At 42.8% G+C, this 25674-nt stretch overlaps 3 protein-coding genes across 7 annotated transcripts; 1 reads left to right on the top strand and 2 right to left on the bottom strand.

Annotated features, from left to right (window-relative positions):
- Window positions 1-4477: 4477 nt before the first annotated feature.
- Window positions 4478-25012, bottom strand: hsd11b1l (hydroxysteroid 11-beta dehydrogenase 1 like). Of its 3 annotated transcripts, none has more exons than XM_011473268.3 (6): window positions 24833-25002; window positions 6547-6677; window positions 5524-5727; window positions 5366-5459; window positions 4929-5094; window positions 4478-4863 (listed from the first exon to the last, which is right to left on the bottom strand). In XM_011473268.3, exons 1-6 carry the CDS (start codon window positions 24915-24917, stop codon window positions 4683-4685), a joined length of 861 nt encoding a protein of 286 aa, XP_011471570.1. In that variant the 5' UTR covers window positions 24918-25002; the 3' UTR covers window positions 4478-4682.
- Window positions 10139-12469, top strand: c4h19orf70 (chromosome 4 C19orf70 homolog). 2 transcript variants are annotated; one of them, XM_004067690.4, is made up of 4 exons: window positions 10139-10290; window positions 10633-10789; window positions 10957-11017; window positions 11856-12469. In XM_004067690.4, the coding sequence occupies exons 1-4, from the start codon at window positions 10262-10264 to the stop codon at window positions 11951-11953; spliced, it is 345 nt and encodes a 114-aa protein (XP_004067738.1). In that variant the 5' UTR covers window positions 10139-10261; the 3' UTR covers window positions 11954-12469. The 2 variants fall into 2 exon arrangements, with proteins under 2 accessions (XP_004067738.1, XP_011472140.1); XM_011473838.3 differs by having other exon boundaries at window positions 10140-10290; window positions 10960-11017.
- Window positions 12309-16824, bottom strand: spinb (spindlin protein B). 2 transcript variants are annotated; one of them, XM_011473284.2, is made up of 5 exons: window positions 16693-16824; window positions 16196-16238; window positions 15232-15479; window positions 14916-15149; window positions 12309-13631 (listed from the first exon to the last, which is right to left on the bottom strand). In XM_011473284.2, the coding sequence occupies exons 2-5, from the start codon at window positions 16213-16215 to the stop codon at window positions 13426-13428; spliced, it is 708 nt and encodes a 235-aa protein (XP_011471586.1). In that variant the 5' UTR covers window positions 16216-16238; window positions 16693-16824; the 3' UTR covers window positions 12309-13425.
- Window positions 25013-25674: the final 662 nt, after the last annotated feature.

The following is a 25674-nucleotide window of genomic DNA, read 5'->3' as shown; positions in this document are numbered from 1 at the left end:
ATCTGGATTTAAACTGTACGACTGGATTGTTCACCATTTTTGTTGCAGCGCTAATGTTAACCTGGGGGTGTGAGGGGCTGTAAGCTAGTGGGAGAGCATGTAAACAGAGAGCTCTCAACAATGGGAAGGGGCTGGGGTTTGCTTTGCAGAATCTATGTCTTAGAAAATGACAGTTTTATTACATTTTGACTAAAAACAGCAACATCATCATTAGAAAAGCACTGGGAACACTTTGAAAACAAATCAGAAGATGATTGGAGTGGGATGATCAGGTAAAAGTGAATTTAAATGCGTCCAGGTAACGTGCTCTTAAAGTTGAGTCATGGCGTCTGGATGTAAAAATCATTTCACCCCTCAAACTTCATGTTGATGCCGTTGCTATGCTGCTGTCCTCCATCTGGCTGCTTTGCATGAACCTGGACCAGAGCTTAGTGTGGTGGGCTCTTCTTCAGCCTTAAGGCCCGTACACACCGGGACGAATTTCACGCGCTATATTCGCCAACAATTAACGCCTCGTTACTAAACAAAGGGCACCAATGTGAGTGTGCACACCGACCCAAAAAACGCCACGCGTCAAAGCGTCATTTTTTTAAAAACGCCTCGGGTTCGTTTTTTGGGTTTGACGCACCACGTCGAAAACTATACGACCAATGAGAATGGCGCTTTTGCACACGTGTCTGGAGCTTCTGAAGTTACAGTAAAACACAACTTGGGGGCGCTCAAACACAAAACTACCTTTCTGAGCACACATATCAGCGAAGAAGATAGACGCCAAGTACCATCTACACTGCCGCAAAGAAATAATGACGGACATTCTAAAATATCCCCGAAAATGTTCATGATACATTTTCAGCTTTTGTACCAGTCGATAAAACTCATGTTCATGCTCAACCCATGTTCTTCTCTTCTCGTAACTATGGGATGTACCCAAAATCGGCGTCTTTTCCGGCGTCTTTCAACATTCAACAGAACAATAATGTCTTCATCGCTGGAACTGGAGCTGGAGCTACTGGTGCTTGAAATATTCATGTTTTCTTTGTATGATTCTGACAAGCTTGTGAATATTTGCTCTCTTCTTCTGAGTGAAAAGCGAGTTTAAGAAGCGTAAAGTTGCGCAGCGCCACCTTGTGTACAGGAGTATTTCTGTTTTACATTAAGCGCCATCTAACGTCAGGGAATGAAATTGCATGTTCGCTCGGCTCATCGTCAGCGAAAATCGCCTGGGTGTGAACACGAAAAACGTGGCGAAAAACGCTGGCGAATAACGGCTGGCGAATATTCGTCCCGGTGTGTACGGGCGTTTACAGCTGGAACTTTATCAGTGTGAGGCGCGACCCCAGAGTTACCCAGATGTGCATCTGTTGCTTTTTTCTGTTAGCATCGGCAGCATTCTCTCCTCCTCTTCCTCCTCTTCTATATAATGTGCTCCTCGGTTGCTGGAGTTCAGGAAGCAGAGCTTGCAGAGGTATCTTAAGGTGTGACTTCGTGCCAAACATCATTCCTCCTGACCCAAGATCATTGGTTTCGTCACGATTCAGGCTGGGAACCATGTCTTTGTGGGAGGGGGGCAGTCTGACAGGCAGATGTGGGTCTCTTTTGCCTCCTTGTGGTCTTTGGTGGAGTCTGTCTTTGGATTTCATTCGTGGACTCTTTCCTTCTGTCCAACCTGGCATTCCTGGTGATTATTGAAAAACTGAGACTCTGGTAATGTAATCAAAAGCTCTTTTCTCCGTCTTTTGGCGCCACCTTCAGCTGAGACACACAGGCTGCTGCTGTCTTCACCCTTCAGCCTCTTTCTGGCCCCACCTCCTCCTGTGTCAACCCCGTGCTCCTCAGAAAGAACCTGGAGAGGGAGGTCAGGGGTCATCTCCGCCTTCTCTGACACCCACGTGGTCTGTATCTTATGCCCCCCCCTTCCATTTTTGTGATGTTTGTTCAGATGCTCAACTTCAAGGCAGATGACTGAATCAGACACTGCGACAGATCAATGGCTGCTGGCGTAAAGAGGGTAAAAGGATGAAATCTGACCCTTGCCCTGCGATGGAGCGGCACACTGTTCAGGATGAACCCCGCCTTCACCCGACAGTAGCAGGGTTGGCTCCAGCAACCCTGTGACTCTGTAGGGATTCAGCCGTTTCTAAAAATGTTTCTAAAGTGGGCCATTTAGAAGCTCCTTGCATTCAAGCATGTTAATTCTAACTAACCGGAGCTAATTCTAATTTTAACCGGATAATGAGAAATCATGTAATAAAATGGTTACGGTAGAAGAGGGGGGGTTTATATGAGTTCGATTCCTTCCACTGCCTTTCAAGCAATATTTAATTTTATGTCTTATTATCTTTTGTGTATTATTCTTATTTAATTGCTTGAAATAAACCATTTCAAAATCAAAAACATTCTGATGCTGCTTTAGGCTTCAAATGGGTCTTAAATTTCAATAGTCAACTTTTCCTGGACTGGGTTCATTAACTTTTTGACAAAGGTTTGAAGACCCTCATCCTTCTGAAAGGAGACAGACAAGCCCGATAGATAATAGAGCTACTCCAGCAGCTCCAGAACCTCAACTCGTTCTTCAGTTAAGACTTTGAAGTCAGCTATCATTGAAAAGGCCACGCCCTCATCTGGGTGTGGTTTCTTTGTCAGATTTTCAATAAAATGATGATTCTACCCCCTGGTCAGCTATGATGGACATGAAACCTGAAGAACATGAAGAACGGAGGTGGAAGGGGTTTTTGAAGTCTTTTTAGATTGAGTAGGGGCTGACTTGCATGAGTTATAAGCCACCTAGTGGTTACTTTGTGAATGGATTTGGCTCCACTCCTATTCTGGAGCTGCCATGTGTTCACGCTGCATTTCTCTGCTGCTGCTCATTGAACATTTGAAATAAGGTTTTCATGTGTTACTGAATGTTCTGCGCTTTGCTTAGAAACGTTTCCTGTCAGTGGATCTCAGACGGAAGCGCTCCAGCTTCCATCAGTCATCCTTTGTGCTTTGGTGGTCAGCCCAGCGAGACAAACCCTTCAAAACCAAAATGACCAGCAATTGAGAGTTCAACTTTGGTAGTTTTGCTTTGTGGCCTTGATGAATCGTAATGTCGCGCCAGTCCTCTGATGACTTTGATCAAAGACACAAACAGAAGCATCAGATGATAAACTGCTCAGTACATCACCTGACTTGTTGGAGTCACGACTTTCTGAGTTTGTCAGTTTGATCAAAATGAACCCAACCACTGCTTTGATGACCACCGTGAGCTGAAGATCATTCAGAGCTTTAAAGCTCTCATGTAGGTTCGCCTCTTCAGAAGTTCAACTCTGATCCTCTTCTGACCTATTATGATGGACATCCCTGAGTATACACAGAGGAAACAGGCAGAGTGGTGAACGCCGGCATCAAAGCTGCCCATCCCGCGCTGCTGGGGCAGAAGGTGGATGGACTTTGCAGGATAAACATGAACCATCCGTGTGGGGCTGCTGGGTGTTGGTGCGGACTCTCCGCTGATGAAGGAGAGTCCATGGTCTGAAACGTGACGTTCTGCTGTCAGATGCGAAACCGAGGACAGTGATGCTCTTCTGATCCTGAGGTGTTTGGTATCAGGAGCAGCAGACGAGGATTCTGCAAGCGGATGCTCTCAGCTGCGGTTCAATTTTCATAGAGAAACTGCACTTGATGAAGAGTGTAGGAAGCATGGAGATCATGTGAGCAGAGCTTCACGTGCGATGTTGTGTGAGGTGAACATTTTCAGAATGTTGGTTCTGTTTTCCGTGTGTGTGCATTGTTGTTTAGCGTGCTGGAGACACGCCGCTGAGTCCTGAGAGGATCCATCACCCAGCATTTGCAGGACTAATCTGTTGCAGGTGTTCCTGTCTGAGGGCTGCCCTCCTCCCCAGGAGGCCTCAGCACTGGGAACATGTGTGACAAAGAGACAAAAGGAGAAAAAAGAAGAAAATAGACTTTTGCAGATTCTGGTTTTACCAAAGCAATGAGAAATGCTTTAGCTAATCACAAAGCAGAGTCCATTCTCATGAGAGGCCAGCTTCTCCTCTGCTGCTCTAACCGTCACTGACCTGACATGGACACTTCAGACAGGATGCATCTTCCAGGGTGAGCTGCATAAGATGGAGACCACCAGCATGGACCGAGGCACAGACTCCGAAGAAACCCTGAGGTGCCTTTAGGATCCACGCTCAAAAGCTCAAAGGAACCAAAAACAAAAGTTCCTCACAGCAGGAACTGACGCTCCCACTGTGGCCAGCTTTGACAAGACTAACCTCCATGAAAAAATGGAGGGAAAACCAGAAGGGGGTGGGGCATGCTAAAAGGTGGTTGAATAATTTAGTTTGCAGGATAAAGAATACAGGAAATGGATCAGTTATTTATTGTAATACCACTAACAGACGGCACTAAAGTCTTTATGGGTTCAGCTCTGCTGCCCCCTTGTGGAGTCTGTCTTTAACGACAACAAGAAACTGTCCCACAGTTTGACTGCTAACAAAAACGATGGTGTTTTATTGTGCAGATAGCTCTGAACATTTGAACCTCGATGATAAAAAAAAACAAGAGTATGCACAGAGGAACCACAAATGTTTGACAGTAGTCGGTCAACATTGGTCCAAATTTAACAAATGTCCTCCTCTTCAATCAGAGGAGCCGGCAGGTCTGTCCACAGCGCCGCCACGGTGCATTTAGGAGGTCTTGTAGAACTTCTGGATCATGTAATCTGATAAGGAAGGACACCAGTCTTTGGTGAGAGCCATGACCTGCGTGAACCAGGGGTAGAACAGCTCCCTCTGCCTCGTTGCTCCTGTGATGATGATGTTCAGCGCAGCGTCTGTTGCAGGGTAAGCCGACATGTCCGTGAACTCCCTAGAGCACAGGAACAACTTTTTAAGTATTTGAAGTTGATCTCCTCCTCCCCCCCGTGCACATACCTGATTTTCTCCATAGCGGATGCTGTGTCTATGAGCCCCAGGGTGCATATGGAGATGGACACGTTGCTCTTCTTCATCACCAGCTCGTGACGAAGGGACCCGAAGAAGCCATTCAAGGCAAATTTGGTTGAAGTATATGGAGCTACGTAGGGAGTGCTGACTCGACCTGTGAGGAAAGAGTTGACATCTGAGTGAAGCTTTGGAACAGATGGAGGGTTTCTGTGTGTAGATGACAAACGAGCCTTTGGTGACCTTCAGTCCTGCCTCACTGGCTTTGCCTCTATTTATTTAAAAATGGAATAGAACAGTTTTCATTGTGATGGACCGATTACTAAGGAAAATTAAGATCAATGTAAACCTAAAACAGAAATAAAATCAAAATCAGCAACAGGCTGAAAACACCATCCATATATGTTAAATATTTATGCTACATTTACCACATAATGATGACACGACCACCAAAGCTCCTCCGGTCCGCTCCAGGAAGGGCAGAGCTCTCCCCGCCATCTGGACGTAGCTGTGGAAGTTGATCTTCAAACAACACAGAACATCAGGACAGCCCTCGACACCGACACGCCGACGGGATGTGACTTACCTTCATGAGCTGCTGAACCTGTTCGTGATCTCCATCCCACATCCTGAGGTCGATCGACCCAATGTGGTTCAGAACTAGGTAATCCAAGCCTCCCAGCTCCTCCAGAGCAAAATCCACCACTTTGTCAGGGTCTGCATCCGTGCTCATGTCTGCTGCTATGTAGACCGCCTTCTGAGCCCCCAGACTGAGGCACTTCTCCACCACCTGTGAGCCACCGTTAATGAGAATGATCAAACTGTCCAGCGTGGCGCCACGGATCAGGGATCAGATCAACAACTTTGGCTTTTACCAACACCATTATTTTCTGTGACAACACCATCTAAATAACTTATACATGCTTACACCATGGTCTTGGTGAAAACTGGATTCTGATTGGCTGCAGGTGGTCCAATAAAAGGTGACAACGGACAACTTAAAAAGACGTTCCGGTCATGTAGCCTGATTGTTCCTAAACCTCACTTGGTAACTTGAACAACAGAAACTTAGTTTGTTGATTCATATTTATTGATCAGAATTAATGGTGGATGTTTGACTTTATCTTTATCATCTAGTTAAAAACAAGGTTGACGAGGTGAACTTTCCTCTGAACTGATGCTTTGGATCACTGAACATGACCTTTAGTATTTAGACACTTTCCTCTGCAGGTTAGTCCTCATACAGCAGCTGCAGGTTACCATGACAACGTGTTGCATTTGTATCAAATATTCCGCTTCTTGTATAAAACTATTTAAATGTAAAAACAAAAACAGATTAAAGTACTAATATTAGATTCAATAATTCTTTCTTTCAAGAGTGGCCATGGTATACGTAAGAGGGATATGCCCTTCCAGGTGTCCATTATCAGAAACTACTGGATGTTATGGAAGCAAACATCCTCTGCTTCACACTGGAAGTTTCCTGTCTCCAGGTTGTCCGTTAATTTCTGACATCCGAATGCCTTAACGGGCATTACCCCTTACATATATCTATGTCATTTCATTCAAGGACTTGTGACAAGTGACATTTATGGTGAAGGTCACTGACCTGCTGCAGAACTTTCTCCCTCCGGGCTGTAATGACTACCTGGGCTCCAAAGCGGGCGTAATGATAGGCCATCTGCTCCCCGATACCTGTGCTGGCCCCCGTCACCAGAACTCTGGCGCCTCTGATCGACTCTGGAAGGAATTCCTCCAATAATCACATCAATCCGAATTGCTGTACACTTTTTTGCCTAAATATGAGCATGTGTTGATGTAAACATTCATGTGTGCTGCCCTGACAAACCACTCGTCAATTACTTTTTTAACGTGTTGGATTCTTTTGGTCTTGCACAGTGGGTTTCTGACCCAACACACAGTCATGGACATATTCTGGACTTAGCTCTGTCTTTTGGGTTTCTCATCACCTCGGTCAAGACTGTAAATACTGCCTTTTCTGACCATTCAGCGGTTTTATTCGACTTTGTTCTGCCATTCAATGTTGCCCCCAAACCTGCTCCTGTCACATGGGTGCGGGGCCTCGACAAAGGAAAAGCTGCTGAATTTTTGGCTATATTTTCGCTGGAGTGGCCGACTTTATGCTCATCCCCGATTACCACAGATGCTTGAATTGCTGTGCTCTAAAATTTTGAATGAGATTGCCTTGCCATAAAAAAAAACAAGGGACACATCTGAACGCTGGGTCTCTGAGGAAATACGTGGCTTGAGACAAGACTGCAGGACAGAGAGAAAATTGAAGGACAGATTCCAAATTTCCCATGATCTCCTTAGAGACCAACTCTACATCTATGAGGAAGCTGTCACAAAAGCTAGAAGACAATTTTATGCTGATATTATCTCATCTGCTGACGTCCTCTCAGGATTCATTCAATTTTAACCAGGTAGTAGTGAGACCACTGTTGAAAAAACAAATGCTCGATTCTCCTTTTTTTTCAAACCATAGGCCAAATCCAACCCACATTTTTGTGCTCAAGTCCTTGACAACATTCTCTTTAAACAGTTGGTCACTTTCTTAAACGCACATGAAATCCAGGAACCTGTACAGTCAGGGCTCAGGTCTGGCTCTTTAAAACCTTTTTAATGATGTTCTGATGGCAGATGAACTGGTTGTTCATTTATCATTGGATCTATCTGAAGCTTTTGACACAGTTGATCATGAGATCCTAATTGGCCGGTTGGAACAGTGGGCGGGGCTTTCCTGGGAAGCCCTACAGTGGATGTGGTCTTACCTTACCTTAGGTCTTTCTGCATTAGAATGGGTCCTCACTCATCCAAGTGTGACCCCCTGAAATGGGGGGTCCCTCAAGGGTCGGTTTTTGGCCCGTTGTTATTTTCTATTTACTTGCTGCCACTGGGAATGCTGTTCCGGTAGCAAGAGGGGAACTTTCACCTTTATGTTTACGACTGTCAAGTTTATGTCCCTGTATGTAAGGGACCTGACCGCACAATTAACTTAATAATTGACTGCCTTGCTGAAGATAGGTCGTGGCCTAAATGAAAGCAAAATATGTAATTGTGTTTACCCCTAGTGGGGGAAAAGATCATGGTGTTGGTTTCCTTTCTCTTGCCCCTTTTGAACAGTCTGTGGTCACAAACCTGAGTGTGAAACTTGATGCAGCTCTGAAGCTTCACCTCCAAATAAAGGTTGTGATCAGGTCCTGCTTTATTCAGATGTGACGTCTGGCTAGGATTAAGTCTTCTTATCAAAAACTAACCTTGAAATGGTCACCCATGCTTTGGTTTGGTCTAGTCTAAATTATTGCAGTTCTTTATATTCTGCCTTAGCCAAGGCATTAATAGCCTGCAGCTGGTTCAAAATGCAGCAGCCAAATTTATTTGTGGGGCAAAGTAGTTTGACCACATAACACCGATCTTGGCCTCTTCGAACTGGCTGCCAGTGAAATACTTGCTTTTCATTAAAATGTTGGTCTCTTGCAGGTATGGCTCCTTCTTACCTCTCCAGTCTTCTTTTAAAATATTCCCCTCCAAAGTCCTTACGTTCCCCTCACCAGTTTGTGTTAATGGTTCCCAGAACCAAAAGTAACTTTCGGGGGGACGGTGGGTTTTCTGTGTTGGATCCTAAACTATGGAATCAGTTGCCACCGGCAATTAGAGAGGTCACGCTATAGATGACTTTAAAAAAAGAACTTTTCTCCATTTCAGCGCTTTAGCATCAGCCTAACCCTGGTTTTAATCTCTCTTAAATTGGTTTTATGCTTTTTATTCTTTTCTATTTATGTCCCTACAGGGATTTAATTTGGTTTTGTGCTTTTAATTGTTTTTTGTTTTGTTCTCCATGTGTACAGCACTTTGGGTCTCCTTGGCTAGTGGTGGAAGGTTCTTTATAAACAAATGATGATGATGATCTAAAAAAACATTTATGTTACCCTGAACTGACTGATAACAACTGGTCCTTATATGTGTGATAACACAGAAGTGTACAAAGATCCAACCGCAGTCATGCGGCGTTTATAATTGCCCCATGAAGAGATAGCGGCTCACAGAACCTCCTATAGTATCAGAACACGTTTCAACCTGTGACCCTGAGCTCTGATTGAGCGCTGCTGGAGTTTGTTACAGTTGTTAAGGATGGTGATATTACCAGAGGATAGCATGAAAACTGACTGATCAGCTTTTCTGCATGAAAGCTGCGCTCGCTGAGGTCAGGCCTCTCAGCCACTGAAGCAGATTCTAACCGTTTACCTGGTTTCCACTCCCACTTTTCCCAGAGGGAATAGTAAACCCTCAGCAACATTATTGTGCATAGGTAAATTAATTCAGTGCAGAAATGTTCACAATTTCATCCTATTTATATATGTTTGAGCTGACTATTTAGAGCAAAGGGGAAAAAACCGGAATAGTCAGCTCAATATGCAAGTAAAGACATGAACCTGTGGCCCCATTCGCCAATAAGCAAAGGTAATGTTATCTTTATGATCCTCGTTATGTTGCCATGGCACACAAATCTGTGAATGGTAGATAACTCCAAATTAATGATAGCAACAGGAAACATTCAATGAGTATTAAAAATTAATTAAAATAAGCATACAAAGAAACCCAACTGCGAAAAATGACTGATCATTTCTGCAAAATGCGGTTTTAGGAACACATGCACGCCCCAGAAGGTCCACTAACATCCACCCTGAGCCTCAAACCCTTAAATAATAAGACTGACTAAAAAATGAAACAGATTTCTGCTCACCTGGATCAAAAGTGGGTGAAGTCCACTTGACAGCTAAAAAAACTACACATAAACTGACTATCAAGACTTTAGTAAAAGCCATTTTGGAAAAAGCAGCAACTGGTCTGACTGCTGGGTTTTGTGGAATTGTGCTGATCTGTGGTTATACAACGGCTGCATTTGGCAACACTGCTCTCAGACAAGTTCAGGGAGGTCCCATGGAAAAAAGTACATCTGTTAAACGCCCCATTTCACTGTTTTTCTTGCGATTTGGGCGTGAACTTCACATTAGACACACCCCTTTGAAAAATCATTTTTCATTTTTAGATATAATTTTTAAACATTTTTATTTAAAAAGTATTTACCTGTGATTTAAAAAGTTAAATAAAATAAAGCATTAGAAAGTGAGGCAGAACGAATGTGTTGCTCTGCAGCGGAACTAAGTTTCCAAGATCCAACTTTATTAACACAGCTGTGGTTGACAGGACAAGAATCCGGCTTGTCCTTCAGTGCAGCTGCTAGGTTTGACTTCTTTCAGGTCACAGTCGTGGCTTCGGGATAGTTCGGTTACCCGTGGATCATGGCGACAAAGCTTTTGCCTGTAGTGAAGTTAGTTCATTTTTACTTTACAAATGTTCGGAGAAGTGATGCTAAATGCGGGATTAGCCGACTAGCTAGCTAATCAAACTAGCTAGCAAAGCTAACAAATGTTCTTTGCCTGTTTAGCTAACTCTAATATAAACTATGTGTTCTGTATCTGTATCCACAAAACTGAATGTTAATTTACTCATTTATAATTTACTCATTTGTACTCAGCGCGTCTTGAGAAGTTTCTAAAGTCCTTTAGTTTCTCTGTCAAACCAACGTTTTAAAATGTTTACTTGTGTTATCATCTCTGTCTCAACGATCTTTGATGACCTGCGTTTCATGATGGACTCTGATTACCTGCAGACTCGCGACCAAGGTGGGCATAGCGGGAGGGGCTGTGTATGTGGCCTATGACTCCGGGCTGCTGGGGGGCAGCGAACAAGGTTCTGAGGCCCTACAGAAGGCCAGAGCCGCTGTCCCCCCCGCCATTGAGGAGTGGATGAAGTACTTCGGTCTTCAGGTACAAACAAACTAGGTTTGAGTGAGAGGTCTTTGGGTTTGTTTGGTCTTTGGTGACTTCTCCTGGGGTTAAAGAGGACCGTTATAGATCTGCACATTAATGCATCCCTTAAGTTTCACTGGTCCCATTAACTAATACACAACCTCCTCTTTTTATTTCTCTGTCAGCAGACTCAGCTTCCAACCATCCCTAACGTTGAATTTTCTCCGGTCCAGGCGTGGAACTCTGGTAAGAGCTGACGGACATTTTTGGGTTTTCCTCTATAAGAGAAACAGTTTGTCATTTCACTGCTGAGTTTGTGCCTCTGTGTTTGCAGGGGGTCTACAGATTTGCTCAAGTGAAATTTAAGGATTTTAAAATTTAAGACCCTATATGCACAAAAATAGAAACAGAGAGTTGGGAGTCTGTGGTTTCTTGCTCTACACGTGATTCCATTGCTATGATCCTTGCTATGTAAAGTTTAAATGTCTTTCAGCAAACCGCAGAGTTTGCTTCATAAAGATTTCCACTTATAAGTTTAACCACTACGACTAATCCCTATTTCCAAGACACACACTGCTGAGCACGAGCTAATAAGCTAGCAGAGGTGAAACGATTTACCACCAGTTAATAACCTTATGACACAGCGCATCCCAGAAATGTTCTTTTTTTTTTGGGTGACAGGTCACATCAGTCGATGAGAAATTTAAAACCTGTTCGTAAGAATTTAGCTGAAGAGACTGATGATGGGAAGTGGGGGAAGGCTTACCAAAAGTCCCGCCCACAACTCAAAGGGGAATTTCAAATGAGCTCCTGCAGAAACTGTCCTGGAAAATGACAGGTTTTTAGACTAAAAATGGCAATAAGAACACTGGGAACGCTTTGAAAAGAGATCAACAGATGATCCGAGTGGGACCTTAAGACAATTTAATGCTTTACAAGACTTTATTGTAGTTCAACAAAACATGAGACTTTTTAAGGATCTGCAGCCACCTGGGTTTGTGTGCACGTCTTCAATCAGCTTTCGCCTTCAGTTTTCCTTAAATTTGTCTTGTGAGACCTGAAAACCGTTTCTTTTTAATTGCAGGAGTGCGGTGGACGATTTCCAGACTTTCTGAAGCTCCAACAAAAGCGAGTGAAATGACGACTCAGGGGTTTCAGTTTGTGAAAGACCTCCTCAAGTGAACCCCCCCGGTATCAGTTTTACTTTTGCACTCAACAGCTCACTTTGGAGAGGTTCAGCCTCGTTCCTCCCCAAGTGGAAGGTTATGGTAACACATTACTACTCCTAAATCAGCCCTAGAAAAGCAGTTGTTTATGAAGAGGCATGTAATGAAGACTGAGCTTATTGTAAGGAAATGAAGTATTTAAAGAACCTCTTCTTTGCTGTAAACCAACTCATTTTACCCACCAAGCAAGGTTTTTTCTCAGTCTAAATGTCCAAAAGTTGTAAATATTCTAGTTGACCTTTTCATGCCTTCTTTAGTGTCTCATGTTCAAGTTCTGGTCATGACAATGTCTATAAAAAAAACACCAATCATATGCACAAAAACTTTATTTGTTCCATAACATTGACACGAAACACAGGAAACCAAAGCGTCAGTTGAGCATCCGAACCTCCAGGGCTCCCCAGCTCTGATGTTTAGTGTCTGTTTTAAATCTCGTTATTTCCACATGTAGAAATAAAGTTTCCTAACTTCAGGCACGGTTTCACTGTTTCATGCAACTTTAACGGAGAAATCCAGAACCGAAGAGCTAAAGAACTGCGGTTTCATCACATTAAGTTTGATGAAATCACTTCTGCAAGCAAATATAAGAGTACAAGACGAGAATTCCTGTGGCGGTTACAATAGTCTGTTAGCTGGAAGTCCACATGTTTACTACAGATGTTGTTATGATCATACAGAGAATGTACACACCAGCAGAACTATCTCCTCTTCATTTAAAGCATTTTGCAGTTTTTTAAAACAAAAAAAGTATATTCTAGGAAACGAGTTCCTCCTTTACTTGAATCTGAATATGTAAACGTTACACAATAAAGTGCTCCTCACAACACAACAGTGAGAGAATACAATGGATAAGGATGCATTTCCCATCAAACCAACGGCTGCACAGCTTTCCTGACGGGGTCAGTGTCGCTGTTGAGGGAGGGGGACTAAAGAGCGGCTGTCAGGGGCAACGAACTGATTCCAACAGGCCAGAAGGCACTTTGATGATGTGGGGGTGTTCACATTCAAACGCAAGGCTGCTGTCTTCATCCAGACGGGTTTCTAGTCCGTGATACCTCCGACACGGGAGTGTTGGCGAGAAGCTCAGCAAAGCAGACATCGCTAAACGCAGCTGGGAATGTCGCAACTAAATATGGAGCAACGGGTTGGAAAACATGCATCTGACGACAATTACCATCTATCAATGCCATTCTAGGGGGCTGCTCTCTGGGGAGGGGTCAAGGCCTTTATTCGGAGTTCGTGTCTTTTCAAAAGCCACAAAGTGCAGATTTGATTCAATTAACGACTCGTGAAAAGAAATAAAAAGAACCCAACTCCAACTGAAAACGGCGAACTGTGCTGCCAACACAGCTGAGCATCTCTTCTTAAACAGAAAGACGGATGGGACGACAAAAAGCAAACAAGGTGCGATAAAAGTGTCCATCACGTTCAGTTGGTTTTGACCAGGTCATAAACATGAATGTGAAAGTCATCGTCATATTTGATGTAGTACACGGAGGGCTTGGCTGGCACCTGATAAATGACCAAGCCCGTCCTCTTCACCCCTTTGTCGGTGACGTACTCCACCTGCTTCCCCACCAGACTCTCCGTCTCCTCCCCTGGTTTTCTGTCTGCAGGCAGCAGGTGCTTGTTTTCTGAGAAATGACAAAGACGGTGAGAAAAACGCTCCTCAAACGGTTTTGTGGCACCAAACATCCGTTTGTTTCCCTTTTGTGAGGATGAAATGCAGGGAGATCGTCAAGGAGTTGACAGACCTGTTTTGAATCGCACTGGAAAACAGGAAGTGATGCAATTCTGTCTGTGTGGAAACGTTTCGGAATCTATTCTATGAAAGTCTATTTTTGAAAGGACTTGTGGAAATAAATACTTCACTTCAAAGATATTCTAATTTTTGGAAGGTTCTGTAATTACGTGATTCATTTGTAACCGTTAGTGATCATTAGGGCTGTAACAGTACACTAAAATCTCAATTCGATTCGGTACATTTTCAGTGGTTTTTTGGTACAAAAAAGGCAGAACAAAATGACTTGCAAAGTGCATTTATTGGTTTTACATAAAAATATATAAAATGGACCTATGTAGGTTATCTGCTATATAAAATAATACAACTATTAGCTGTCAGGAAACAAAAACTTTGGATAATTAACACTGGCCTGGAAAAAACAAACATTTTAACTTGCACTTTTTTTTTCTTGTACACCCGACTGTTACAGTCAGGTGATGCAGTTTTAGGTGCGTTAGTAGATTACATGTTACTGTGGCATACGCTATGTCTGTATAATAATGTCGACACACAGCATTCGACTTTTCCAATCGTCTTTCCCCTTCATGCTGACAACAAAGTTGAAGCCTTCCCACACAGGAGAGCGTAAGGAGATGGGGGGGGGTCCTCAATCTCTGGCCTCACGTCTGCATTAGCCATATGTTGACATGCTTACTGTCACCTCCGTTACCGAATGGCGTCTTGGCGGAAACTCACGGTTAACAGTAGTTCTGCCTCGGTGCAGAGTGAAGACATTTGGGGGGGAAAAAAAAGTACCAAAACGGTACAAAAGTGAACCGAACCAAAATTGGCGTACCGAAACGTTCGATACAACTACGTGTACCGTTACAACCCTTACTTATAAGATCTAGATACAGTCAAAATCAGAAAATAACCTTATTTTAAAAAAACAACGAACTATTTGAAGCCCCTCCCAGCCTTTTTTTTCTGGATTTTTTGGAGTCAACATTTCTTAACTTTTATTCTTTTTTTTGTTTGTTTCTGACAACAACCCATCTGTAACATGACAACTAAATTCATCTGCTTTGTCTGCTGAGATTCTAAAACAAAAACCCAAGCAGACTGATTTCTTCACAGTTCATAGAAGGATTGGATCAGAACTTTCAGAACAGGTTCTTCCGGTTCTGCGACGTACCTGCTTCAGGTAGGATCCTCAGGTCCCCTTCAGCGTAGTCGTCCCATAGCTGATACATGTACAGAACAGGGTCCTTCTCGTACGTTATATAGTACCAGTTGGTCATGACTGGAGCTCTGGAGAGCACCATGCCTCTCCACTCGTTTTTTTCTCCATCCTCCTTCTCGAACAGATGCTCCACAGCTTTGCCCACCAGCTCTTCTGCCCCTAGGGGCATCTTGACTTTGTTATTTACTGTGGAGACATTTGAAGCTTCAGACGGCGGATAACACCAAACCTTCCAGTCGTGGGAGAGGAAAAGCTTCTGCCGACTCACCAACTTGCTCTGGTAAGACCTGCAGGTTGGAAACCCTTTCATCTTTGAAGAGCTCGATGCCGTAGACGCAGTCGAAACCGTCGTACTTCACCATAAAGAGCGACGGGCTGACGCTCAGCCTGTCCAGCACGGTTCCTTTCCACTTGCTGTGGTTCCCGCGTTCTCGCCAGTTATGCTGGATCCGCAGGCCCAGGATGCAGTTTGGGTCCAGAGGTGGCGTCTCGCTCAGTTCCCCGCTGCTGCGCTTTCTGCACAAGCGAGGCCGGAACGCAGATGAGCGATTCAATAGAAGAACAGAGTTCTACTACTTTGTTTTAGCGTTCTCTAGACTGTTCTCTGGTCACGTGATCAGACCCTTATTCTAATCTGATGGATCCAACATGTCTCATGGTTCCTTCTCAAGAACCTTGAGTGGCAAAGGATCCATCCATCATCCAGGCCAGGAAGATTTGATCTTCCTGGCCTGGACATCTTGGACCTTTCAACAGATTTGGAACATGAACCCATAACCTGTGAGGATCCTGGGGGTCCCACCACCGCCCCCTGTGGTTATGGGTAAATTGCAGCTGTCAAAGGCAGTGAATATATTAACCAGGATCTATTGATCAATCTAGAACCTTTAAATGAATTAAGTCCTACCAATTTTGCACCCTCACCTTCTTTTTTTTTTAGATTGTGTTACTTAAACTTAACTTCTAAGACCTAAAATTACATGTTACATGTCAGCCTTGGATGTGGGAAATGTATTTAATAATATTCTCTAAAAGTTATTTGTTCGAAGTAACCTCTAAAAGTTTGTAATGTGCATTTATTTTTGTGAAATTACATTTTAAATGTAAATATTTATATTTGAGGTGGATTTCTGCACCGTTTACGTCATAGATTCTGACCGGACAACAGTATAAACTCAGTGAAGCAGTGTAAGCTTCATGAAGCCCCTGAAGCAGCATCGTGTCGGACATACCTGCCCCTTTTCTTGGACATGCCTGCAGGAGTTCACCGGTTCACTACAGGAGGAAACGGGAGAAAACGTCACAGCTTACGTCAGCGTGGGACTGACAGCACAAACGACCAATCAGCGACAGACATCGACGTCATCATAGACGGTGAGAATGCAGAGGTCACAGGTATTTACGGTTACCGTAAACAGTCAGACTGTCGTTACTCCGGCGCTGAGATAAATGTCCGGCTGAGGTAAAGAAACCCCAAATGTACCGCTTAGATTAGTGACACTGCAACTTTCTCATTTAAAAATAAAACCATGGATAACCTGAGCGGGAGCCCGCTCTTCCTGGACTAAATTAATCCCACTAAAGCAGATTATTATTATCTGTCTGGTTTACCTTGAATTTTAGCTCACACAAACAAAGGGGGTTAAACATGTCCGCCACAGGCGGAGGACGAACACGACAGGTTCCTACAAGTTCGGACGTTCCTCCGGAGAGAACAAAGTTCATTTACCTTCAGTCTGAGCTCATCTTCCCGCTCTCCGGTGTGTCGGTGGACAAATGTTGCCGCACCGCAAACCGCCGCTGGAAATCTCGCGAAACCAGCGGAAAAGACATGACTTCGGTTACCATAGAACTACACTTCCCAGTAGGCCATTGGTTGCCATGGCTGTTGGAACAGACGTACTCAGGCGCGCAGTGATTTATGGGTATTGGTGTCTTGTTTGACTACACAATTTTATTTTATTTTTAAATCACAGTTTTATGAGTTTTCTTGATTTTGGGTGATAAATTTAGGAAAATTAGAACATCAGACTATGTTTTACACTTAAATTCACAGAATTATTTATAGTTACAATAATCAAAATACAAATAATTTGAATATAAAGACAGGTCACAATTATTAACCAACACTTTACAAAATTACCAGAGAGAGAACATTATGGATCAGATTAAATTGAAAAATAATAACACCTAAATTATACCAGACTGTCATATAAGTGCAGATGTAAACTAGTTCAAAAATGTAGCTAATAATCATGAGAATTCCAGCAGAGGTCGCCATAGCTTTATAATTTCCCTTAACATTTAATTAAGAAACAGTAAAACAATTGAAAAGTATTACTGTTACCCATAAATAATTACCAGTAATATAAATATGACAGGCCGGTGACCTCTCCAAGGTGTACCCCACTCTACAGTAGCTGGGACAGGCTCTGGCAAACCTGTGACCCCAAAAGGGATGGAGCAGGTTCAGAAAATGGATGAATGGATATATAAAGGTGCATTAGAACCTCAAATAAACAGAGTGGTTGTAGATAAAAAGCTGCACGACGTGACAGCAGATTCAGAGGAATTCCACATTTCTAAAAGACCAAAGGAGAGTGATTGTGATGAGCCAACCAGGAAAAAACTAGAACTTTTATCAGGATGAATAGGACCAATGTTTGAAAACTGAAACTAGACTGAGGCTGGTCAGCAGACGGAACCAGACATGTTCTAAACTCGCTGATAGACAACTGATCGACACCAGTAGGCAACTAACCTGGGAAACTTTAAAGTCTCTCTACAATGAAAATCATGTTTTTTGAGTTTTTGACTCATGTGTGGCATTTTTCTTATGAAAGAGAACAAAGGGAATTTTATAAAATCATTTCATGTTTGCATTTCTGAGTATTTCCCCTTTTAAATCACTGTCGTTCAAAAACAATACTAAATTGCGCCACACCGCTCAAATCATGCTGCTGTCAGACCTTTGTGCCATGCCCACAACTTCACAGGACTTCAGATCATGTCTGTACCATTGACTTAACATTGAAAATGGCGCCTCTGCCGCACCACTTAACACTTCCTCTGGGTCCGTGTGGCCAAGAAAAAAGTTCAACGCTGGCTGCACGTATTTGGAAAATTACAAATAGTCCCTTTCTTTGTGGCATTTAATGTATTTGCTGTTCAAGGTAATTCAACAATCTCCATCTGCTAGCATCACATCAGTTCTGAGCCACAGCCAGTGCTGCTCGCTGCTGCAATGTAGACTAAATTATAATGTTATTTAAAGCATTTTTCATGGACTTATCAAAGTTCTTTTTGGTGTGTTATTTTATTATTTTGTTATTTCATTATTTTGTGTTATTTTATTGTTCAAAAAGTATCACTTTGGTACAAAAAATGCCACTTTCCAGCGTTTCTTTATCACAGAAGAGAAACTTTGGACAACAGAGACTGTCAGTCGGTGTTATGTGAGGCCCCCTCCCCCCTTTTTGTGTGATGTTTTTGCACATCTTGCAGATAGGGGGCCTCGAGGGAGGAGCTAGTCAGCTACACACCAACGGCCACGCCCATTTAGAGGAGATTTTAGAAACGGAGGGTTCAGATAAACATGAAATATGGCTTTTTAAGGCATTTAGGTTGTATTTTGGTTAAAAACCTCGTAATCACAATTAAAACACCACGTATTTATTAAGAAAAATGCTGTGGGGGACTTTAATGTCCCGCTTCAATGAAAATTGTGTTTTTGGTGTTTTTAAACATTTTCTTGTATTTTCCTGATGATGGACGACATAGATAAAGAAAATCAAGAGTCAAACTGGATCACAATTCTTTATAAACAATTTATGAACTGTGTCAAATGTTTTGGGTTGTAGTGTGTTGTGTTTGCTGTGTGTTTTTTTTTTTTTTTTTTTTTTTTTGACAAGTCTTTATTGTGACTTCAAAGTAAGCTATTGGCCCAAGAGTAAAGTATTTTGTATGTTTAGTTCATATTTTGTAAACTGTGTTTGGTGAAATTGGTCTAATTTATCAGAAAGTGTGTTTTAGCACAAGAAAACTCAGACCACTGAGAAGAACGCTCAGAAAATGGATCAAAAGATTATTGGAATTACTGAATTCCGGGATTCATCCCATCCAGACTCTGGATCTTTAATTTGAAAATCCAGAAAGACATTTTTGGAACCACTAAACAACAGTCAGTTCTTGGTCCAAACCTTCCGACCCGTCTCTGGTCTAACAGTTGAAGTCCATGTTCTGGTTTTTTGGTGGCTCTTGAAGCCATGAACCCTAAAAGAGATCCATTCCTTATGAATCTTCCCCAAATTCTAGAGCAGGTTCCTTAATTTCTACTGGACTTTAGTCATGTCTGTTGTGTTCCTCTTTGCATGTTTCTGCTGCTGAACTATGCAGGGAGGCTTGATGCAGCAGCAGCAGCTGTCACTGTGTGATACAGACTGACAGAACATTTAGATCTTCTGGAAACTCATGCACAGCAGGTATCCTGAAATGGAAATCTGAGAAAAAACACGTGACATTATCATTGAACTTTTGAACAATGTTTTATTTTTCTGCAGTTTTCTGAATTTTGTGGATCAATCAGCTTTAAGTTCTTATATCAATATATAAAGGATAACTTGAAATGCACCCAAGCACACTGAGAAAGCTAGATAAAGTGTTTGATTTTTTTTTTACTGAATAAAGTTAGTGAAATTATTTTACTTTTAGATGTTTTAAGAAATTGAAGCATAACTAGGCGGCAAAGATCACATCTTTCCTCATAAAAACAAACACAACCAAACACAAAGGCTGATTGTTGCTTTAGTAACAACTTACAAGAAACTGTAACTCTTTACTTTTTCCAAAGCAAGGTGATTATAAAAAGGTGTTTTTCCTCCAATAGGTTCAACATAACAGAATGTATCTGACTAAAGGATGGAGGAACAGAAAAAGCATCACATTCTTTCCACAGAGGAAGACTGTCGGAGCAACTTTCGGCCAGAAAGAAATGACCTCTTTTATTCAAAATGACTTTTTCTAATCAGATTGCCCATTTTTAATAACTAAGCAAAGATTGGGATTATTTCTGACAAACATTAAAATCTGAGCAAATAAACTCACACAAAAACATAGAAATAATACGATGTTGGAGAGAGGACCAGCTTTAACAGATGTCCTCCTCTTCAATCTGAGGAGCAGGCAGGTCTGTCCACAGTGCCGCCACGGTGCAGTTAGGAGTTCTTGCAGAACTTCTGGATCATGTAATCTGATAAGGAAGGACACCAGTCTTTGGTGAGAGCCATGACCTGCGTGAACCAGGGGTAGAAGAGCTCCCTCTGCCTCGTTGCTCCTGTGATGATGATGTTCAGCGCGGCGTCTGCTGCAGGGTAAGCCGGCATGTCCGTGAACTCCCTGGAGCACAGGAACAGGAAAACAAGGATTTAAGGTCCTTCTCCTTTCCACACACTCATATCTATGTTTACATGGAAGAAAGGATTTTTATATTTTTTCACAGACTGACCAACCTGACGTGCTTCATAGCGGATGCTGTGTCTATGAGCCCCAGGGTGCATATGGAGATGGACACGTTGCTCCTCTTCATCACCAGCTCGTGACGAAGGGACCCGAAGAAGCCATTCAAGGCAAATTTGGTTGAAGTATATGGAGCCACGCAGGGAGTGTTGACTCGACCTGTGAGGAAACCAGAGGCGTGTCCAGGACAACAACCTGGTTCACTATCAGGAGATCAAATTCCAGGAAGAAGATGTCAGAGTCCTTTCCTTGTCTTAACCAACACACAGTTGGAAAATGATTAAGCTAAATCTAAAATGTAGCTGAAGTCCCACTCCGATCGTCTTCTAATCTGTTTTTTTAAATGTTCCCGTGGTCTTTTAATGATGATTATGCCATTTCTAGATGAAATCAAAAACCTGTTGTTTGCTAGGACATAGTTTCTGCAGAGCGGCAGGAGTTGATCAGAAATTCACTGCCGAGTTGTGGAAATGACTGTTGGCACAGAACAACCCAGCCCCCCTTCCCTTCCTTATTGTTGAGAGCTCTTTGTTTACAGTTTCTCCCCCTAGCTTACAGCCCTTCACACCCCAGCCTAACATTAGCAATGCATCAAAAATGGCAGCAATATTGTACCTATCCAGCTATATATGTATACCAGGGGTTGGCAACCTGAACCTCTCAAAGAGCCATTTGGATCAGTTTCCCACTGAGATGAAAGCACAGGGAGCCGCAACAGTAGGGGTGTTAGAAAAAATGTTTTTGCAGATATATCATGATAGTTCATTTGGAAATACTTGTATTGACTCAAAATGCTGTCAAGATATTTATTTAATTACTTTTAATTAATTTTATTCATTATGAGCGTGATGTTTCCTTTGATCTTTTGTCCATTTTCCACAACCTTGAACAGACTTTTCCATCTGTCAAACACCAGAGTTAAGATGAATTAGATTATGGAAACAAATTCATTTTGATGCAGACTCCTTTCTATTTTTTCATTTTTTCTTTATATCCAGTGAACTCAATAAATTATATTAATTTTATGGACGATAACTATGTTTTATTAGGAAGCAGCTGTTAGTTTGTTGCAGGCCTGGAATCATAAGCGGTGAGTCTAAGCCCCGCCCCCACCTCTCTACCTGTTTCTTGTTTTTCCCCGTGTGCACGCTGGTCACAGGAGGGGTGCTCCAGTGTGTTCTACACAGACAGTGCAACATACGGTCATTGTAGCAGCAAGGTGACAGGATAGAAGGGGCAGCCTAACGCTAATTTACTTAAATTTATGCGGAAATGGGTGGTTTTACTCTGGGGGGGGGTTTGGGGCGCTCATGTGTCTCCTATGAGATCGCCACTGACTGTCTTTCCAGAAAAGCGTTCCATGCCATAACAGACTCTGGTCTGCGTTCACAGCTGCAGACACGCCCCCTCTGCGCGTTCACGCTGCTGTCTTCCTCCTGCCCACTCACTCTGACGGTGTTAACCCTTGTGCTATCCTACGTCCCCCCACTTACATTTACTTGTTCTCCCTACCATGACAAAAGTGGATAAAGGTGGAAAGATTTCATGTAATCCATGGACACCAGTGAAGATCACAAATCATTGAAGAAAAAAGGTTAAGAGCACTGTCTAGTGGGTCTAGATGACCCAACTCCCAATGGTAAAGTGCCTAGGATTGCACAAGGGTTACAGGAACCACGACAATCTTAGAACATGATAGATATTTTACGAAAACACAGAGAGCCGCAACACAGGCATGAAAGAGCTGTTCGGTTGCTGACCCCTGATATATACAGTATCTAGATCTAGATCAAGATTTCAGCTCAGATGAGGAAAACATAGACTTTCATGGATCTATTTATCTGCAAGTGGATGCATCAGAATGGGGCGGAGCACGGAGACTGGCCCCGCCAAGCGTATTTTCTATGTTACAAATACGATTTAAAAAAAACATTTTTTCGATTTACAACAATTTGAATAAAGAAATATTCAGAAATTCAATTTTGGGCTCAAGTTTCTTTATAAATTTCCTCCATCAGAAAAATACCACTATAACATGATAACAACTCTAAAAAACACAGTATTTATCAGAGTGGGACTTTAATTACTGTGCATGTTTGGATTTCATCTTTTTTTGGCGCCAGATTCTGCAGGTATCCGTAAACATCTAAACAACAAAAAGGTCAGAGAAAAAGTCAATACAGAAACGAATCAAAAGAATCCTCTTCTGAGTGTGTATTGTAAGAAATTTAATGAAGAAACATTTCATATTCAATAGAGTTCTTTGGTTAAATATCGGCATGCAGGCAAACACGCCTACCGCCAACGGATGACACGACCACCAAAGCTCCTCCGGTCCGCTCCAGGAAGGGCAGAGCTCTCCCCGCCATCTGGACGTAGCTGTGGAAGTTGATCTTCAAACAACAGAGAACATCAGGGCAGCCCTCGACACCGACACGCCGACAGGATGTGACTTACCTTCATGAGCTGCTGAACCTGTTCGTGATCTCCATCCCACATCCGGATGTAGCTCGGCCCAATGTGGTTCAGAACTAGGTAATCCAAGCCTCCCAGCTCCTCCAGAGCAAAATCCACCACTCTGTCAGGGTCTGCATCCGTGCTCATGTCTGCTGCTATGTAGACCGCCTTCTGAGCCCCCAGACTGAGGCACTTCTCCACCACCTGTGAGCCACCGTTACTGAGAATGATCAAACTGTCCAGCGTGGCGCCACGGATCAGGGATCAGTCTGATGTGTCCTTTGCTTATAAACCAATTTATAAAGATTCTGCAAAATTCACTTTGAACCAAGTCAACCAATCAGACGGGGAGCTCATGATGCATAGTGCACAGAGTTGAAGAAAAAAACAAGTGGTCAATCTAAGCAGCAAAAGAGTCAACCATTTGTGGCTTCACTTTCATTTTATTTGTGTTAATTACAACACAGAAAAACAATCGATCTGTGAGACAGGAAGATTGAAATCTGCATTTGTTTTAATGAGTTTAGTACAGTGAAAGTGCAGTTGTGTTTGTGTTACCTGTAATAAAGGTCACTGACCTGCTGCAGAACTTTCTCCCTCCGGGCTGTAATGACTACCTGGGCTCCAAAGCGGGCGTAGTGATAGGCCATCTGCTCCCCGATACCTGAGCTGGCCCCCGTCACCAGAACTCTGGCGCCTCTGAGCGACTCTGGAAGGAATTCATCTGTTCACTCTTTCTTTCATTTACAGGCGCTTATATTCAAATCCTAAGGAGTCTGACAGCTCCTGACTGCTGGTCTGGGGGGCTGTAGACTGGGATAAAGGGTGCAGGAAGGAGGGGCTACTGAGGTCACCGCCCTGCTGGATGTTGGATGTTATGGCACAAGAAGCCAGTGCGGAGATGTGGACAGTGGTCTGCCAGAAGCAGAAATTAGACGTGAAGCAGATCTGCAGAGCTTTGATTTTGCAGCTGGTGGTCATATCAGATGACTGCAGGGATCTCAGAGCCGACAAGAGTCTGAAGGAAACACAAGTAGAGATCTGATGTTTACGACAGCGCTGCATGCAGAGCAGTGGGAGGAGGAGATGTTTTCAAGTGGTAACCCTTAACCTCCATGGGACCAACAATGAAGAAGCTCTGCAGCATGAAGGTCTGAAGGGAGGAAGAACAGAGCTGGAATCTGACTCCTGCTCACAGAGTTACTTTATTCAGGAATAAAATTGAATACCAAATGCAGACAAAGATGGAAGCCCCCGATTATCTATTACCTAACAGCTTTTATAGACTGGGGATGGGTCTCTCAGCACATTGTCTACTCCTTTATTACCATCATTACAAGTCTGTTCTGCCAGACCCTTTATGGACATTTAGCTGTATATTCTCTATCTTCTCATTTTCTCTTCTTGGAAAAAATTTGGCCCAAAACACAGATGAACCATTGAGTTCACTTTTAGGTCTTATCATCGGATGTTCTTGCAGGTTCTCCGGGTAAGAAAGGAGGTGATTTAGCTTGTTTTTCGGTCATCTTTAACTCGGTGAAAGATGAAGATGATTCTATCAGAGATGTAGAGGAGATGTCTCATGGAAAGGACTGGAGGTACTGAGCATCTTCAGCATCTTCGCACTTTTTCAGTTCATCTGTCTCTGCAGAAACGGATGAACTGAACAGTGAATACTGGATTTTTGAAAGGCGATGGTGATGAATGATTTACTTTTGAGCGACCACCGATGTCTCAGTTACTCTTCTTATCTCTGTCCTGCATCACATGGTGTTATACACTATGTGATGCAGGACAGATGCAATACGCACATGCATACACACATGCAATACACACATGCAATACACACATAAGAAAAGGAACAAATCAAACATTCAAACAAATATTTGACAACATACCTGGATCAAAAGTGGGTGAAGTCCACTGCAAAGCCAGATAGATGACGCACAAACTGACCATCAGGACTTTTGCTAATGATGTCATTTTGAAAAGTTAAGTTAGTAAAAGTTAGGCTGTATGTTTGAGAGCTTCCAGAAGTGTCTGCTGAACTTTTACTGTTCTAGTCTGGAGCAGATTTGAGGAGACGCCTTGCGATGAACTGCTATTTACGTCTCTGTAAAATATTTGTAGGTTTTAATGATGGGGGGGTGGTTTGGAAAAGCCACAAAAGGTATCAGGTCAAAGATAAAACTTCAGGACAGTTTGCTGGTTTTATTGCCACCAACATAGTAGTAAAATTTAAACCATAACTCAGAACAATATTGAAACCCTTTTGCCTTTGTCCCAAATGCCCTAACAGGTGAAAATGGATGGTCAGCAGGTAAAAATGGTGAAAAACGCTGGTGACCAGTTTCAGTGGTAGACCCCTCAGGGAACCCGTAGAGAGAAAACGTTCATGCGCATGTTTTTCTACATCCATGGGGATGTAGGTGAGACGCAGGCGTTTCCTACGAATGCATTAACATTTTATCTCTATGGGTTGACTGAGCGCTCTACAACCTTGATATTTTGTATGGGTCACCTGCGTCCCCCTTACAGGTCTGACCCTTTTTCTTCACAGACGACCCGGATGCACCTGTGAGGACCGCTGGGACTAAAACTTATGAAATGGAACATCTAATAGAAAAAGACGAGTTAAAGAATTCGGTAGAGTCATAGATAACTCAGATCTAAACATCCTAATGATGATATTTCTGATCAAGCAATATTCCGAGTGGCATCAGCGATGAGAGCCAATGGG

This window comes from Oryzias latipes, chromosome 4, assembly GCF_002234675.1.
Source record: "Oryzias latipes chromosome 4, ASM223467v1".
Lineage (NCBI taxonomy): Eukaryota > Metazoa > Chordata > Actinopteri > Beloniformes > Adrianichthyidae > Oryzias > Oryzias latipes.
Note: the sequence above shows the minus strand (reverse complement) of the source record. Positions and strands in the feature narration are given on the sequence as shown.

Bases quoted from the DNA above. Each gene is read 5' to 3' on its own strand.
- c4h19orf70 (XM_004067690.4), top strand. From the start codon at position 10,262: ATGGCGACAAAGCTTTTGCCTGTAGTGAA. The intron at 10,291-10,632 runs GTTAGTTCATTT...GATTACCTGCAG, and splicing joins AAGCTTTTGCCTGTAGTGAA to ACTCGCGACCAAGGTGGGCA. The intron at 11,018-11,855 runs GTAAGAGCTGAC...TTTTAATTGCAG, and splicing joins GGTCCAGGCGTGGAACTCTG to GAGTGCGGTGGACGATTTCC.
- spinb (XM_011473284.2), bottom strand. From the start codon at position 16,215: ATGTCCAAGAAAAGGGGCAG. The intron at 15,480-16,195 runs GTATGTCCGACA...TCGCTTGTGCAG, and splicing joins ATGTCCAAGAAAAGGGGCAG to AAAGCGCAGCAGCGGGGAAC. The intron at 15,150-15,231 runs GTGAGTCGGCAG...ATGTCTCCACAG, and splicing joins GGTCTTACCAGAGCAAGTTG to TAAATAACAAAGTCAAGATG.
- hsd11b1l (XM_020701389.2), bottom strand. From the start codon at position 24,917: ATGACATCATTAGCAAAAGTCCTGATGGTCAGTTTGTGCGTCATCTAT. The intron at 23,644-24,832 runs GTATGTTGTCAA...AATTCCTTCCAG, and splicing joins TTCACCCACTTTTGATCCAG to AGTCGCTCAGAGGCGCCAGA. The intron at 22,871-22,934 runs GTAAGTCACATC...TGTTGTTTGAAG, and splicing joins AGGTTCAGCAGCTCATGAAG to ATCAACTTCCACAGCTACGT.